The 17,411-nt window shown below is 43.3% G+C and overlaps 1 protein-coding gene across 1 annotated transcript in view; it reads left to right on the top strand.

Annotated features, from left to right (window-relative positions):
* Nucleotides 1–8,091, top strand: part of LOC135524346 (semaphorin-3E-like) — a 58,098-nt gene extending 50,007 nt beyond the window's left edge. The window contains exons 7-17 of the mRNA XM_064951801.1: nucleotides 1,343–1,485; nucleotides 1,640–1,754; nucleotides 1,877–1,946; nucleotides 2,053–2,197; nucleotides 3,801–4,026; nucleotides 4,268–4,359; nucleotides 4,486–4,527; nucleotides 4,749–4,915; nucleotides 5,166–5,233; nucleotides 5,405–5,538; nucleotides 5,654–8,091. Of these exons, the coding sequence (XP_064807873.1) occupies nucleotides 1,343–1,485; nucleotides 1,640–1,754; nucleotides 1,877–1,946; nucleotides 2,053–2,197; nucleotides 3,801–4,026; nucleotides 4,268–4,359; nucleotides 4,486–4,527; nucleotides 4,749–4,915; nucleotides 5,166–5,233; nucleotides 5,405–5,538; nucleotides 5,654–6,205 (1,754 nt within the window). The 3' untranslated portion in view covers nucleotides 6,206–8,091. The remainder of the gene's footprint in view (nucleotides 1–1,342; nucleotides 1,486–1,639; nucleotides 1,755–1,876; nucleotides 1,947–2,052; nucleotides 2,198–3,800; nucleotides 4,027–4,267; nucleotides 4,360–4,485; nucleotides 4,528–4,748; nucleotides 4,916–5,165; nucleotides 5,234–5,404; nucleotides 5,539–5,653) is intronic.
* Nucleotides 8,092–17,411: the final 9,320 nt, after the last annotated feature.

The following is a 17,411-nucleotide window of genomic DNA, read 5'->3' as shown; positions in this document are numbered from 1 at the left end:
TGTCATCTAAATGTTGTAGTGATATTGTTGTGCTGTGGGACCATAATTGGAGGACTTTCATTTTTATACCAAATGATGGGGCTCTGGGCTATAAAGATCAGGGGTTGCTGGGGTTGCTCTAGTTTAGAGTTTGGTGCCAGCTCTCAGCTCATATTATTTATCCTTCATGTAATTTGTCCCCTGAAGTTGTTGCTCTAATGGTTGCTCTCATAATGGTTGCTCTAATAATTAAACCTTGAGTAATATCTATCTTAAGTTGCAGTGCCCATGAATAATCATTCTTTACCCTGGCCTAATACTAGTTAGCATTGGCTCACAAAACTAGCTCTAACTTCCATCATACTGCACACAGAGACATAAAAATGGTATCCATACGACTTCATCAGACTCTGGGTAGGTAAAAAAATCGCTTCATTGCCAGAATCCTGCATATCCCTTCTAAAGGGATACATTAGGATTTTGACAATTAGGCCCTTTATCTACTTCCCCAGAGTCAGATGAACTCATGGATACCATGTGTCTCAAATCAAATCAAACATTATTTGCCACTTGCACCGAATACAACAAGTGTAGACTTTACCGTGAAATGCTTACTTACAAGCCCTTAATCAACAGCGCTGTTCAAGAAGAAGGAACAATTTACCAAGTAGGTTAAAATAAAAAGTAACAATAAAAAGTAACACAATAAGAAAAACAATAACAAGGCTATATACAGGGGGCACCGGTACCGAGTCAGTGAAGAGGTACAGGCTAGTTGAGGTAATCTGTACATGTAGGTGGGGGCGAAGTGACTATCCATAGGTCACAAACAAACAGCGAGGAGCAGCAGTATACAAGAAGGGGGGTGTCAATGTAAATTGTCTGGTGGCGATTTTTCTGAATTGTTCAGCAGTCTAATGGATTGGGGTTAGAAGCTGTTAAGGAGCCTTTTGGTCCTAGACTTGGCGCTCCAGTACCTCTTGCCATGCGGTAGCAGAGAAAATATTCTATAACTTGGGTGACTGGAGTCTCTGACAATTTTATGGGCTTTCCTCTGACACCACCTATTATATAGGTCCTGGATGTCAGGAAGCTTGACCCCAGTGATGTACTGGGCCGTTCGCACTACCCTCTGTAGCGCCTTACGGTCAGATGCCGAGCAGTTGCCGTACCAGGTGGTGATGCAAAGTATCCTTTTAAAGTAACACAAGTATTTGCATATTAACAACAGGGCCTTTTCACATGGTATATTGTATATGCTCTCTACATAAATGTAGAAGTATGTTATATTTTCCTGGAGGCAAAGTGAACTTTGTAATCCTGCGGTCACATTCTCTTTCTGAAACTGTCATGTTTCCTCTAGAGCCTAAGTTCATTGGGTCGGTGGTGATTCCTGATAACGATGACAGAGATGATGACAAGGTCTACTTCTTCTTCACGGAGAGAGGGATGGACGCAGAGGGGGTTAACAAGGCTGTTTACACCCGGGTGGGACGGGTCTGTGCGGTGAGAACTGCATAAATGCTCTGTTCTATCCTGCATGCCAGCATATCCATATACTGTATCATGTCCTCCCTTCCTTCGCCTCCTTCCAATTCTAATCCAGTTCCTTCCCTCTCTCCCTCTCCTCTCCTCTCCCCTCACCCTCCATCCCCTTCAGAATGACCAGGGAGGTCAGAGGATGTTGGTGAATCGTTGGAGCTCCTTCCTAAAGACCCGTCTCATCTGCTCTGTGGCTGGACCCAACGGCATCGACACACACTTCGATGAGCTGGGTACGGCTGTGTTCGTGTGTGTTTCCTAGAGACGGGGATACACCTATAGTACTTTCACTTAATGGAACCCTAAATCTCTCTCTCTCTCTCTCTTTCTCTCTCCCATGTGTGTTTCATTTCAGAGGATGTATTTGTGTTGAAGAACAAGGATGAGAAGAATCCAGAGATATTTGGCCTCTTCAGTACTACAAGGTCTGCTGAGAGAGTCACGTGTGTTTAAAAAAATAAGTACTGGTATATTGTATTGAATATCTTCTCTCTCTCTCTCTTTCTCAATCTACACCCCTCCCCTCCCCAGTGCTGTGTTCCAGGGCTATGCAGTTTGTGTGTACCACATGGATGTTGTGCGAGCAGCATTCAACGGCCAATTTGCACACCGGGAGAGACCAGAGCACCACTGGACCCCATACAAAGGCCGGGTCCCCTACCCACGCCCCGGATCTGTGAGTTACAACCTACAGCTACAACATATACTGACTTATCAATAGGCTTTACATTACCTGATTGGCTCTCCATACATGATAAGTAAGGATACACGCACTGCATAGTTTGGTGCAACACAAGAAAAGTGTAGTTTAGGAATTTTCTTAAGAGTTGCAACTCCATTACAGCAAACTCCACACTGTATATCCAAACAATATACTTTCAATAATGTCTTTCAAAAATGTGATATTCCAGCAGCAGCATTGTACATTCACAGCACTCCCCTTATGCCTATGTATGTGGCAGCTGCCCTTTGCAGAGAAAGAGTGTTACAGGTTGTTATACAACATTTCCTGTGAATGTCAGAGCTACTGTAGCTGTCTCTGCAGGTCACATCAGTGATATCATTATACTGCAGCATACAGCTTCAATAGTAACCATTCGAGTCATTGACAGTGTAATGCTTTTTTCTTATTCATATGTTGCTTCTCCCCCATCTCTTCCACTCTCTTCCTCTCTCTCTCTCTTCCCTCTCCATCTCTTCCACTCTCTTCCTCTCTCTCTCTTTTCCCTCTCTATCCCGTTCCCTCTCCATCTCTTCCACTCTCTTCCTCTCTCTCTCTCTTTTCCCTCTCCATCTCTTCCACTCTCTTCCTCTTCCTCTCTCTCTCTCTTTTCCTCTCTCTATCCCTTTCCCCTCTCCATCTCTTCCACTCTCTTCCTCTCTCTCTCTCTTTTCCCTCTCCATCTCTTCCACTCTCTTCCTCTGTCTCTCTCTCTCTCTCTTCCCTCTCTATCCCTTTCCCTCTCCATCTCTTCCACTCTCTTCCTCTCTCTCTCTTTTCCCTCTCCATCTCTTCCACTCTCTTCCTCTCTCTCTCTTTTCCCTCTCCATCTCTTCCACTCTCTTCCTCTCTCTCTCTTTTCCCTCTCCATCTCTTCCACTCTCTTCCTCTCTCTCTCTCTTTTCCCTCTCCATCTCTTCCACTCTCTTCCTCTTCCTCTCTCTCTCTTTTCCTCTCCATCCCTTCCCTCTCTCCATCTCTTCCACTCTCTTCCCTCTCCATCTCTTCCCTCTCCATCTCTTCCACTCTCTTCCTCTGTCTCTCTTCTCTCTCTTCCTCTCTATCCCTTTCCCTCTCCATCTCTTCCACTCTCTTCCTCTCTCTCTCTTTTCCCTCTCCATCTCTTCCACTCTCTTCCTCTCTCTCTCTTTTCCCTCTCCATCTCTTCCACTCTCTTCCTCTCTCTCTCTTTTCCCTCTCCATCTCTTCCACTCTCTTCCTCTCTCTCTTTTCCTTCTCCATCTCTTCCACTCTCTTCCTCTCTCTCTCTTTTCCCTCTCCATCTCTTCCACTCTCTTTTCCCTCTCCATCTCTTCCACTCTCTTCTTCTCTCTCTCTTTTCCCTCTCCATCTCTTCCACTCTCTTCCTCTCTCTCTCTTTTCCCTCTCCATCTCTTCCACTCTCTTCCTCTCTCTCTCTCTCTCTTCCCTCTCTATCCCTTTTCCCCTCTCTATCCCTTTTCCCTCTACATCTCTTCCACTCTCTTCCTCTCTCTCTCTCTCTTCCCTCTCTGTCCCTTTTCCCTCTCCATCTCTTCCCCTTCTTCTCTCTCTCCAGTGTGCCAGTAAGGTGAACGGTGGTGGGTTCTCAGGTTCTAAGGAGTTCCCTGATGAGGTTCTGCGTTTTGTGCGTTCCCACCCCGTCATGTCCAGCCCGGTCCTGCCCCTCCACAAGAAACCTGTCCTACTGCAGACGGAGCCAGGAGGGAGGAGACTAATCCAGATTGCTGTGGACCGCGTCCAGGCCCAGGATGGACACTACCACGTCCTGTACATAGGCAGAGGTATGCACACTGACACTACACTATGATCATCCAGTGCTGTGTATCACCAAGGTTATAGCTCCCTCCACTGATCACATGCAGAATTACAATCACGATCTACAGGAAGGTAAGATAGGCCTACCAGATAGACAGGCACTGACATCCCAAAACAAAGCCTTTGACTCTCTACTATTTGGATGTCCTGGGTGGTTGTATTGGTGAAGGTGTGATATTTACATCACTTAAATACTCTCTCCCGTAGACGACTCTGTTGTGTTGAAAGTTATCAGCATCTACAACAAAGACACAGACACCATAGAGGAAGTACTACTGGAGGAACTGCAGGTGTTCAAGGTACTGCTGTTATTTAGCGCCACCATATGGCAAAAGATGGCCATTGCATCAATTACACATTCTTGGCACTCGACAATTTGATTTGTTTATGGAAGATCAAAATGTTTTCATGTTATTTCTTTCTAGGTCCCTGTGCCAATAACTGAGATCATCATATCTGCAAAACGAGTATGACAACTATTTATCATGTTAAAATCATAGTTACTAACATTGTTTTGAAGCATGATTGCTTAAAACTGCAGTATCTTCATCTAGCCACAAGATGACAGTGTATTGATTATCCGAATGTCAGGAAATGTAATGACAGTAGATAAAGCGTTTTATGATGTTGAAATTTACAAAAATGTGTACCTCTGTTAATTTTGGTCCCTGTGTTGTTGTTTTCATAGCAACAGCTCTATGTGGGTTCTGAGGTGGGTGTGGCTCAGGTGAGGCTCCATCAATGTGAACTGTACGGGTCAGAGTGTGCCGACTGTTGCCTAGCCAGGGATCCTTACTGTGCCTGGGATGGACTCACCTGCTCACGATACTACCCTGTTGGGGTCTACACCAAGAGGTGAGACAGAAACACAAACCTCATACACAAAGACACACAGGCATGTACAGTCACACACAGACATATGAACATGTGCACAGTGGTGCAGAGGCATCACATAGCAAATCATTAGCACCACTATCTTGCCTAATCCCTTCCTTCTTTCTCATCATCCCTTCCTGTTCTTCCCTTTGATGCCACTATGTCCTTATCTCACTTTCCCAAAAGCCCATTTAACAGCCTCCACCACTCCCCCTCTCTCTCTCAACAGACGATTCAGACGACAGGATGTTCGCCATGGCAACGCTGTACAGCTATGCAATGGGCTGCAGATTGATGGTCAGTCTGTGTGTGTGTTGGGGTGTGTGTGTGTGTATGGGGGGGGTAGAAAGTAATTACTCCTTGGCCAATGGCCTTTGGCCTGCTGAAGTAACAGAATGGTCACTGCTAAATTGTGTGTGTGTGTGTGTGTATGTGTGTGTGTGTGTGTGTGTGTGTTTGTGTGTGTAGGGGAGAAGTACCAGGGTGCGGAGGAGAGGCAGGTGTATGGGGTAGAGAATAACAGTACTCTACTGGAGTGTACCCCTCGTTCTCTACAGGCCAGAGTTCTGTGGTACATACAGAGAGGTCCAGACAGAGAGAAGGTGAGACAGACATACATACATACTGTATATACATACACACCACTTTCCTCCTTTCTTCCTTCCTTTTCCATCTCTCCTTACCTCCCCTCCCTTCCCTCTTCTCTCCCTCCCCCAGGTCAGAGGTGATGAGAGTGTAGTCATAACGACCCACGGGCTGTTATTCCTGATTGTGCAGATTGGGGACGCTGGCATGTACGTGTGTCAGACGGTAGAACACGGCTATGTCCATACCCTACTGAGGGTAACGCTTCATGTGCTGGAAGGGGAGAGGGTCAGTGCCCTGATACACAGGACAGGGGAGGAAGGAGAGGAAGAAGGGGAGACCACAGCAACCTCCTGTCACCTCCCCATAGATTCCCCTCCAGACCTCCATACTGGTTCCAACTCTGACCCCACTTCCAGACTACCAGGAGCCCTACCAGGGTCCTCCCTAGCGCCCGCTCCAGCTCCAGGCCCTACCTCTCGGCTGTGGTACAAGGAGTTCCTCCAGCTTATAGGATATCGAGATACACAGCGGCTGGAGGAGTACTGTGAGAGGGTCTGGTGCTCAGAGAAAAGACACAGGAAGACCAAACTTAGATACACCCAGCCACTGGGAAGAGGAGAGAGGAGGGCAAGGGGGAGGGGAGAGCCTCACAGAACCCCCAGACACACCATGGACACCTGAGAGGAGGGAGAGAGAGGATAGAACGACCACAGACACACAATGGGCCAGTTTTTTGTTGTTGTAGAGAATACTACTTCCAAACTAAGCTAAAAACGTGACACTTTCTTTTTTTAGACTTTACCGTAACGTCTTCTTCCTTCTTATAACCATATTACATTTTATGTTATATTGTGTTTTTACCTTTCCTTGTTTCTGCTGTAATCTTTGCCACTGATGCAAATGCTGAGTGTCCGTCAGAGGGAAGGCACATAGAACAGTTGAACTATTTATAACAACGTGGCCTTAAGACCACAGTGCTGACAGCTTCTCTGAACGGACATAGTACAGAAGATTCATAGCCATCCCAGCTGAAGCCACAGATAGCGAACATTCAAACCGATTCCTCAAAAATAAAATGTTTTTAGAGATACACTTGAGCTGCTCGCGTTCAAAACCACTGGTTAGACAATACACAACGTTACGGTAAATACCTTCTTTTTTTGCTTTGAGTTTAGTAGTGGTTTAGAACTGATTAATTAAACTGGACATTGTACTCTATTATTGTTTTACTGTATAGTTGGTAAATGTACGTTTATGATGTACGCAAGTATTTCCTACTATACTTTGTCAGTTAGTTTGGTGTGACTTGTCGGAGATTGAGGAGATCTAGATGAGTTGACATCAAAACTGTGTCTGCGGATCCGAGAATAGCATCCATAATAAATACCACGGAACTTAACATTTGAAAACAACAATAATAGTTGTCATAATGTACTATTGATGATGGAAGAGGGATTATATAACATTTTATAGACGCACCCCTCAATAAAAGTTATAGATACTTGATCTGAGCCATTAGAGATCTAATTATATCCAGTGTATCTCGACAGATGCATTTTCTCTTCAAGAAATGGCCAACTTAAATGTGAACTGCAATCAACTGGTAGTTATAGAGTTGGTTGATTAATATTCATATCAGCTCTCTCTCTATCTCTCTGTCTCTGTTTCTCTCTCTCTCTCTCTCTCTCTCTGTCTCTCTCTCTCTCTGTCTCTGTCTCTGTCTCTGTCTCTGTCTCTCTCTTGATCTCTCTCCCTCTCTCTCTGTCGCAATCTATCTCTCTCTATCTCTCTCTCTGTCTCTATCTCTCTCTCTGTCTCGACCTCTCTCTCTCGATCTCTCTCTCTCTCTCTCTGTCTCGACCTCTCTCTCTCTCTCTCTCTCTCTCTCTCTCTCTTTCTCTCTCTCTCTCTCGTCAGTAATGATGCTGCAGATGGGGGTTCATAATAACCATAGCAGAAGACAATCGACGTCGCCATATTTTCCCTCCCAAATAAGGAAGAACGCCACAGTGACCATCCAAGCATGTCATTGGCTAGACAGAGGAGCCTGTCTCATGAATATTCAAACCTATTGGAGGAAATCAACCGTTTTATATTCTGACAGCATACCATTTATCAGGTTTCCATTACAATCCCTCTTTTATATGGAGTCTTTTTTGAAGTCTTTAAATTACATTATTCCCGCAGTCATCATCATCCTGAATGTTCTCTGAGTTTTAATAATGAACAAAAATATAAATACAACATTAAAGTGTTGGTCCCATGTTTCATAACCTGAAATAAAAGATTCCAGAAATGGTCCATACGTACAAAAATCTTAATACTCTCAAATGTTGTGCATAAATTTGTTTACATCCCTGTTAGTGAGGATTTCTCCTTTGCCAAGATAATCCATCCACCTTACAGGTGTGGCATATCAAGAAGCTGATTAGACAGCATTGTCATTACATAGGTGCACCTTGTGCTGGGGACAATAAAAGGCAACTCTAAAATGTGCAAGTTTGCCACACAACACAATCCTACAGATGTCTCAAGTTTTAATAGAGTGTGCAATTGGCATGCTGACTGCAGGAATGTCCACCAGAGCTGTTGACAGAGACTTTAATGTTAATTTCTCTACCATAGACTGCGTCCAACATTGTTTTAGAGAATTTGGCACTACGTCCAACCGGCCTCACAACCGCAGACCACTTGCAACCAGGCAAGCCCAGGAACTCCACATCCGGTATTTTCACCTGCGGGATTGTCTGAGACGAGCCTCCCGGACAGCTAAGGAAACTGTGGGTTTTCACAACCGAATACTTTCTGCACAAACTGTCAGAAACCGTCTCAGGTAAGCTCATCTACGTGCTCGTTATCCTCACCAGGGTCTTGACCTGACTGCAGTTCAACGTTGTAACCGACTTCAGCGTCCAAATTCTCAACTTTGATGGCCACTGGCACACTGGAAAAGTGTGCTCTTCATGGATGAATCCCAGTTTCAAATGTACTGGGCAGGAACCCTTGTGGTCAGATCGTAGGGCCAGTAACTGAAAGGTTGCTGGATTGAATCCCTGAGCGAACAAGGTAAAAATCTGTCGTTCTGCCCCTGAACAAGGCAGTTAACCCACTGTTCCCCGGTAGGCCGTCATTGTAAAGAAGAATTTGTTCTTAACTGACTTGCCTAGTTAAATAACTGGCAGATGTACTGTATGGTGTCGTGTGGGCGAACGGTTTACTGGTGTGAACAGAGACCCTATGGTGGCGGTGGAATTATGGTATGGGCAGGCATAAGCTACAGACAACAAATACAACCGCATTTTATCAATGGCAATTTGAATGCACAGAGATACCGTGACAAGATCCTGAGGCCCATTGTCGTGCCATTCATCATCCATCATCACTTCATGTTTCAGCATGATAATGCACTGCCCCATGTTGCAATGATCTGCACACAATTCCCGGGAAAGCTGAAAATGTCCCAGTTCTTCCATGGCCTGCAAACTCACCAGACGCGTCATCAATTGAGCATGTTTGGAATGCTCTGGATCAACGTGTATGACAGCGTGTTCCAGTTTCCGCCAATATCCAGAAACTTCGCACAGCTATTGAAGGGGAGTGGGACAACATTTCACAGGCCACAATCAACAGCCTGATCAACTCTATGCGAAGGAGCGCTGCATGAGGCAATTGGTGTTCACACCAGATACTGACAGTTTTTTTGATCCACGGCCCTACCTTTATTTAACCCCCCTGGAGTCGATGCCAGCACTGATGCGGAAAGTGAACGAGCATAATAAAACATCTGTCTGCAGCACTTCCACATCTGGTGAAAGGTGAGAGAGATAAAGCGGTGTTTGTCAGACCTTGAGACATCACAAAAGTCTGTCTTCTTACAAAATTTCACGGACCTCGAAACACTTGTCTGAAGGTTCCCCGGGTCCAAACATCATTAGAAGATTTTATGGAGACTGTTTAGTGCCAAAAATAAAGGTCTAAATACATGTTAAAAAAATAACTAAGGTTTCCTCATCTTTCTAATAACGCTCAGATATGGGACAGACACTTAAGAACAAACTTCCTTTAGATGTATTTTTTTGTGACTGTCTGTTGTTCCATGTAGTGAATCTGTTATTCAATGCGTTTGTTTGGGCTAATAGCAGTAAGGCCCAATATATGTTTCATCTGATCATTTATTTTTATGTTGATACCATATAGCTTAGTAGAACCCCCCCATTCTCTCCTTCCACCCCCAACTATCTCTCGCTCTCTCTCTCTCTCACTCGCTCTCTCTCGCTCTCTCTTGCTCTCCTGTTGTCACTCTACCTCCGAATCAAGGATTGTCATCAAGGAATGCTCCTGTTTTCTTTCTCTTTGTCTCTATATCTCTCTGTCCCTCACTCGTGAGGCTTGGGGAGTGTAAGGGGGGAGGACCTCAGTGCAGCTGAAGGATCATGGGTTTTTCTCACATCCCTCACACAAACACACACACACACACACACACACAGACGCACACACACACACACACGACACACACACACACACACACACACACACACACACACACACACACACACACACACACACACACACACACACACACACACACAGACACAGACACAGACACACGCACACACAGAGCTGAGGATGAGTTCACACAGCTGATCTGTTCCACTGGCTACCATAGCAACGGGCTATGAACCCCTTAACCCCTCTCCCTCTCGCCACCTCCCTACAGCAACACTCTCTGTGTCTTAGCACAGTAGCACTGTCACTCAGTTACTAGCTGTTGCACCACAACAGTTTCAGCTTAAATGGTCTTCATCAGACCTGAAATGGTGCAGGAAAAAAGCACGCAGCAGCAGTATTTACGGTGATGAGGTTGACACCCTTAGCACCCAGCCCCGCATATAGACCCTCTACAGCACCCGGTGTCACAGGAAGGTCAAGAAGATCATCAAGGACCTCAGCTACTCGAGCCATGGCCCGTTGACCCCCCTAACCATCTAGAAGGCGGAGACAGTACAGTTGCATCAAAGATGGGAAAAAGAGACTGAAAAAAGAGAATTTAGCTCCAGAACATCAGACCATTAAACAGTCACCACTAGCCAGGCTCCACCCAGTACCCAACCCTGAACTTAGTCACTGTAACTAGCTGGCTACCACCCGGTACACTACCCTGCACATTGGGGACTGCTACCTATGTACACAGTCATTGAATACTGATCACTTTAACTGTGTTTACATACTGTTTTAACCCACTTCAGTATATTCTCATGTTGAGAATGGCATTGGAATGTAATTTTGACTAACTCTGCTAAAATGCACAAAAATGGCTGTGCAGCGGCTACAAAATGGCGCCCTCTGTCTGTTATCTTGGGTTAATACACACAGTTGATGTCGGAAGTTTACATACACTTATTTTAGAGTCATTAAGCTCGTTTTCAACCACTCCACAAATGTCTTGTTAACAAACTGTAGTTTAGCCAAGTCGGTTAGGCCATCTACTTGGTGCAGGACACAAGTCATTTTTACAACAACTGTTTACAGACGTACAGACGTATAATTCACTGTATCACAATTCCAGTGGGTCAGAGGTTTACATACAGTAAGTTGACTGTGCCTTTAAACAGCTTGGAAAATTCCAGAAAATTATGTCATGGCTTTAGAAGCTAGAGGCTAATTGACATCATTTGAGTCAATTGGAGGCATACCTGTGGATGTATTTACAGGTTTTCTCAATTGCTAAAACAATAAAACCCATTGGTTGAACAAAGTTCTCAGTTGCCTGGACTCATTTAGCTAATTATGCAGTCTGTTGTCAATACCTTAAACCATTTCACATGGTAAAACACAGTCTGTTGTCAATACCTTAAACCATTTCACATGGTAAAACACAGTCTGTTGTCAATACCTTAAACCATTTCACATGGTAAAACACAGTCTGTTGTCAATACCTTAAACCATTTCACATGGTAAAACACAGTCTGTTGTCAATACCTTAAACCATTTCACATGGTAAAACACAGTCTGTTGTCAATACCTTAAACCATTTCACATGGTAAAACACAGTCTGTTGTCAATAAAAAACCATTTCACATGTCACAGTCTGTTGTCAATACCTTAAACCAGTTCACATGGTAAAACACAGTCTGTTGTCAATACCTTAAACCATTTCACATGGTAAAACACAGTCTGTTGTCAATACCTTAAACCATTTCACATGGTAAAACACAGTCTGTTGTCATTACCTTAAACCATTTCACATGGTAAAACACAATTTGCATATCTCACTTCTAAACACATTATCATTCTCAAAACACATTCTGCACTCTAATGCACATGCCATCCATACTGGTAAACACAAGTGGCAACAATCAAATACAAATAGAGAACATATGTCATTGATTGAACACAACCACTAAAAATTGATTTAACCTGTTTCAAATGATGCAACACAACCAATATAAGCCAGTTCAGAGAGCAAACAGGTTGTTGAAGGTGGGAAGGAGAAAGTCTGAGAATGGATAGAAGAAACAATGTGAGAGGATGAGGACGAGTGCGTATGTGAGGTGGGCGACGAGGAGGAAGAGGAGGAAGAGGAGGGCAAGAAAGAGCAAGAGGAGGACGAAGAGGAAGAGGAAGACAAAGAGTGGAAAGCTCTGATGAAATTCGAGCAACAGTTATAGACCATGTTCTTGTCCATGGACTGACAGCAGGACTTAGAGTGCAACCCAATTTGAGCTGATTTTCTGTGTCCACCATAGTAAGGACATTCAGAGAAGAGAACAGATCCAGTATACTACTGTATTTTTGAAATTGCAAATTTACTGTACCACACTATATGCAGCTGTTTCAATAGACATTTATAAAGTTAATCACTGTATGTATTGTACTGCATGAATATGTTTTGTAACTGCACAAAACCTGGTTGCAGGTTCATATCAACAAAGAACAAGAATTACAGTATCACAGAGACAAAGCACAAGTTTGTGAGATGCAGGGTACAGTACTGTAAAAATAGGGGTACAAGGAGGAGGAAGAACAAAAAATAATATTACGAAGTGCAAAGCAGAGTAGTAATTTCTGATCAATTTTGAGCTACTATGATAGAACATGTTTTTGTTCATCAAAAGACAATGACGGAAAAATATGATTTTTTTTTTTTTTAACAATGTGATTCTATTTTTTTCGGTGTATTGTTTACTGAAACTGCTTGAGAGTGTATATCATTTTGATCACTTTGTTTACGATTTGAGAGCAATGTTTGATTTTGAACACAGGTAAAACTGTTTTGAAGCGAATGTTTCATTTTGTGAGAGGAGTCAGAGGTTATGTAAATAGTGCTTGAAGATTAGGTTTTGTGTTTAATGTTTTTCAGGAAATGGAGCAAGGTTTCAGAAATGGTGTTTTAGCAATTGAGAAAAACTGTAAAAGCCTATCTTCAAACTCAGTGCCTCTTTGCTTAATATCATGGTAAAATCAAAAGAAATCAGCCAAGACCTCAGAAAAAAAATGTAGACTTCCACAATTCTGGTTCATCCTTGGGAGCAATTTCCTTATGCCTGAAGGTATCATGTTCATTTGTACAAACAATTGTACGCAGGTATAAACACCATGGGACCACGCAACCATCATATCGCTCAGGAAGGAGACAGGTTCTGTCTCCTAGAGAACAACAACAATCCCAGAACAACAACAAACGACCTTGTGAAGACGCTGGAGGAAACAGGTACAATAGTATCTATATCCACAGTAAAACAAATCCTATATGGACATAACCTGAAAAGCCTCTCAACAAGGAAGAAGCCACTGCTCCAAAACCACCATAAAAAAAAGATAGACAACGGTTTGCAACTGCACATGGGGACAAAGATCGTACTCTGGTCTGATGAAACAAAAATAGAACTGTTTGGCCATAATGACCATTGCTATGTTTGGAGGGAAAAGGGGGAGGCTTGAAAGCCGAAGAACAACATCTTAATCGTGAAGCACGTGGGTGGCAGCATCATGTTGTGTGGGTGCTTTGCTGCAAGAGGGACTGGTGCACTTCACAAAATAAATGGCTTATGAGGAAGGAAAATTACGTGGATATATTGAAGCAACATTTCAATACATCAGTCAGGAAGTTAAAGCTTGGTCGCAAATGGGTCTTCCAAATGGACAATGACCCCAAGCATACTTCCAAAGTGGCAAAATGGCTTAAGGACAACAAAGTCAAGGAGTGGCCATCACAAAGCCCTGAACTCAATCCTATAGAACTGAAAAAGCATGTGAAAGCAAGGAGGCCTACAAATCTGACTCACTTACACCAGCTCTGTCAGGAGGAATGGGCAAAAATTGACCCAACTTTTTGTAGGAAGCTTGTGGAAGGCTTCCCAAAAAGTTTGACCCAAGTTAAACAATTTAAAGGCAATGCTACCAAATAATAATTGAGTGTATGTAACCTTCTGACCCACTGGGAATGTGATGAAATAAATAAAAGCTTAAATAAATCATTCTCTATGCTATTATTCTGACATTTCACATTCTTAAAATAAAAATAAAGACAGAGAATTTTTGCAAGGATTAAATGTCAGGAATTGTGAAAAACTGAATTTAAATGTATTTGGCTAAGGTGTATGTAATCTTCCGACTTCAACTTTAAAATTGGAAGTCTTTTCTATATGCAAGGCTAGTTCTGAATATGTCACCAGTATGTACGTCAGGGCTTGAGGTGGGGTTAATAAGGTGTTGGTACTGTTGTGGATTTGATATAGGGGTTATTTCTATTAGAGGCACCAGTACTCAAACAGTAGAAATGTAGTGTTTATCAGCAGCAGTCAGCACCTGTCCACATCCAGAGCTATCTTTTTTCGATTATTTACTTTGAATTATAATTATTAAAGGATTGTTTGCGATTTTGGCAATACAATCTCCAATAAATGATGTACTAATTGTCTACATGAGTCAGATGAACACATTCAGTGTGAAGGAAGTTGGAGGGAGCTTCCCGAGCCAATGTTAACAAGAATTATAACTGTTCCCATGCTAGCTGTTCCAATCATTGTGATAGCGCTATTAAGCAATTGTGTTAACGCTAGTTGGCAACTTCCTTCAAACTCAACACAGATATGTTATCCACAAGTTCATCTGACTATAGGGAAGTAGATAAAGGGATTCCTGTGTTTCTGTCCTGACAGCAGAGAGACGGAGAGCGAGAGAGAAGGAAAGAGAGAGACGGAGAGCGAGAGAGAAGGAGAGAGAGACGGAGAGCGAGAGAGAAGGAGAGAGAGAGACGGAGAGCGAGAGAGAAGGAGAGAGAGAGAGAGACGGAGAGCGAGAGAGAAGAAGAGAGAGAGACGGAGAGCGAGAGAGAAGGAGAGAGAGAGAGAAAGAGAGCGATAGAGTGTCAAGTCATTCCCAGCTGCCTGTCACTCGATGTTATTACTGCATGAGTGATGAATGAAGGTTAAATCCCAAATCCCGTTCTATCAAAGTTCATCAGCAAGCAACAGAGACAGGAGAGAAGATTGTCAGCCGTCAGATAGGCACTTGTCTCTCTCATATCAGGTCACAGCAAGGACTCTGAATAATGAGGAGACCTGTACAAACACACAGCTGGAAAACAATACATGCAGTGCAAACACCTACACTGTACAAACACACACAGTATGAAAACAGACACAGTATAAAGACACATGCACACATGCATACACACTAAACAAACACACACGGTACAGACACACACACAATAAACAGTAAAAACACACAAGATAATTACACAATATAAACCCACCGACCCACACACACAGACCCACTGGGAGACACGTCTGGAGGGATTTCTGTAGAGACAGCTGTCAGTGTACAGCTCTGGCCCTGAGCAGTCAAAACATCTCCCCAATTTGACCCTACTATGCCTTACAGTTCGCAAGGACCCTAGTCTCTGCCTTGTATGTGAGTGTGGTTGAGTGTGGTACATGTCGATGTCACACTGAAACCTCTTACTCACAATGAGTCACTCAGTGTGTGTGTGTGAGGGATGTGAGAAAAACCCACGATCCATCAGCTACACTGAGGTCCTCCCTACTTATACTCCTCATGACTCACGAGTGAGGGCCAGAGAGAGATAGAAACAAAGAGAAAGAAAAACCGGAGGATGACGATCTTGTGACTCATTCCTAGATGACAATCCTTTCAAAGAGAGTGGGTGGGATGAAGGCAATTCACAGAGCAAGGGAAAGGAAGAGAATTACTAAATTGGTACGAGAGACACTACAACAAAGAGAGAACAGCACTTGAGAGAATTACAGAGGGGAAGAGGCTCTTCAAAAACAACAGGTAGCAAGTGATTCAGAGGTAGAGAGTGACAACAGGAGGAAGAACCGGACAAGAACCTGACACCATCAGCACACAGGGGGACAAACACCTGCCCGGAGGTGACAGCATTCCCTCCCCCATAGCACCCCTAGGCACAACTATGACAACATAACCAACAAAAATGTGTTATAACTCCTGCAGCTCTATCGCACGCTGGGTATGTACATAGTCAATGGTAGGCTTCGAGGGGACTCCAATGGTAGGTACACCTATAGCTCATCTCTTGGCAGTAGTACCGTAGACTGCTTTATCACTGACCTCAACCCTGAGTCTCTCAGAGCATTCTCAGTCAGCCCACTGACACCTCTATCAGATCACAGCAAAATCATTGTCTACTTGAACAGAGCAATACTCAATCATGAGGCATCAAATCTAAAGGAACTGAAGAATATTAAGAGATGCTATAGATGGAAGGAATCTAGTGTGGAAAAAAGCAATTAGGCAACAACAAATACATTCAATCCCTTTTAGACAACTTCCTGGACAAAATGTTTCACTGTAATAGTGAAGGTGTAAACTTGGCAGTAGAAAATCTAAACAGTATATTTGACCTCTCAGCTTCCCTATCAAATCCCAAAATTTCAAACAGAAAATCAAAAAATGATAAAATATACAGACAACAAATTCCAAATGGCTGTACTTAAACTCTCTAACATCATCCTTAGCTATGGTATCTTCCCCAATATTTAGAACCAAGGACTGATCACCCCAATCCACAAAAGTGGAGACAAAATTGACCCCAATAACTAGCATGGGATATGCATCAACAGCAACCTTGGTAAAATCCTCTGAATTATTATTAACAGCAGACTCAAACATTTCCTCAGTGAAAATAATGTACTGAGCAAATGTCAAATGGTCTTTTTACCAAACTACGGTACGACAGACCACATATTCACCCTGCACACCCTAATTGACAAACAAACAAACCAAAAAACAATGGCAAAGTCTTCTCATACTTTGTTGATTTCAAAAAAGCCTTTGACTCAATTTGTCATTAGGGTCTACTTTACAAATTGATGGAAAGTAGTGTTGGGGGAAAAACATATGACATGATAAAATCCATGAAACACAAACAAGTGTGTTGTTAACATTGTCAGAAAACACACACATTTCTATTCACAGGCCGTAGGGTCAGACGGAGATGCAGCTTAATTAAGCCCCACCCTGTTCAACATATATATCAACGAATTGGTGAGGGCACTAGAAAAGTCTGCACCACATGGCCTCTCACTACTAGAACCTGAAGTCAAATGTCTACTGTTTGCTGATGATCTGTTGCTAAGGAGGGCATACAGCAGCACCTAGATCTTCTGCACAAATTCTGTCAGACCTGGGCCCTGACAGTAAATCTCAGAAAGACAAAAATAATGGTGCTCTAAAATGGTCCAATTGCCAGGACCACAAATACCATCTAGACACCGTTGCCCTAGAGCAAACAAAAAACTATAACATCAGTGCCACAGGTAACTTCCACAAAGCTGTGAACGAGCTGAGACAAGGCAAGAAGGGCCTTCTATTGCCATCAAAAAAGAAACATCAAATTTGA

Source organism: Oncorhynchus masou, chromosome 31 (assembly GCF_036934945.1).
Source record: "Oncorhynchus masou masou isolate Uvic2021 chromosome 31, UVic_Omas_1.1, whole genome shotgun sequence".
Lineage (NCBI taxonomy): Eukaryota > Metazoa > Chordata > Actinopteri > Salmoniformes > Salmonidae > Oncorhynchus > Oncorhynchus masou.
This window is presented reverse-complemented; position numbering and strand designations above follow the sequence as displayed.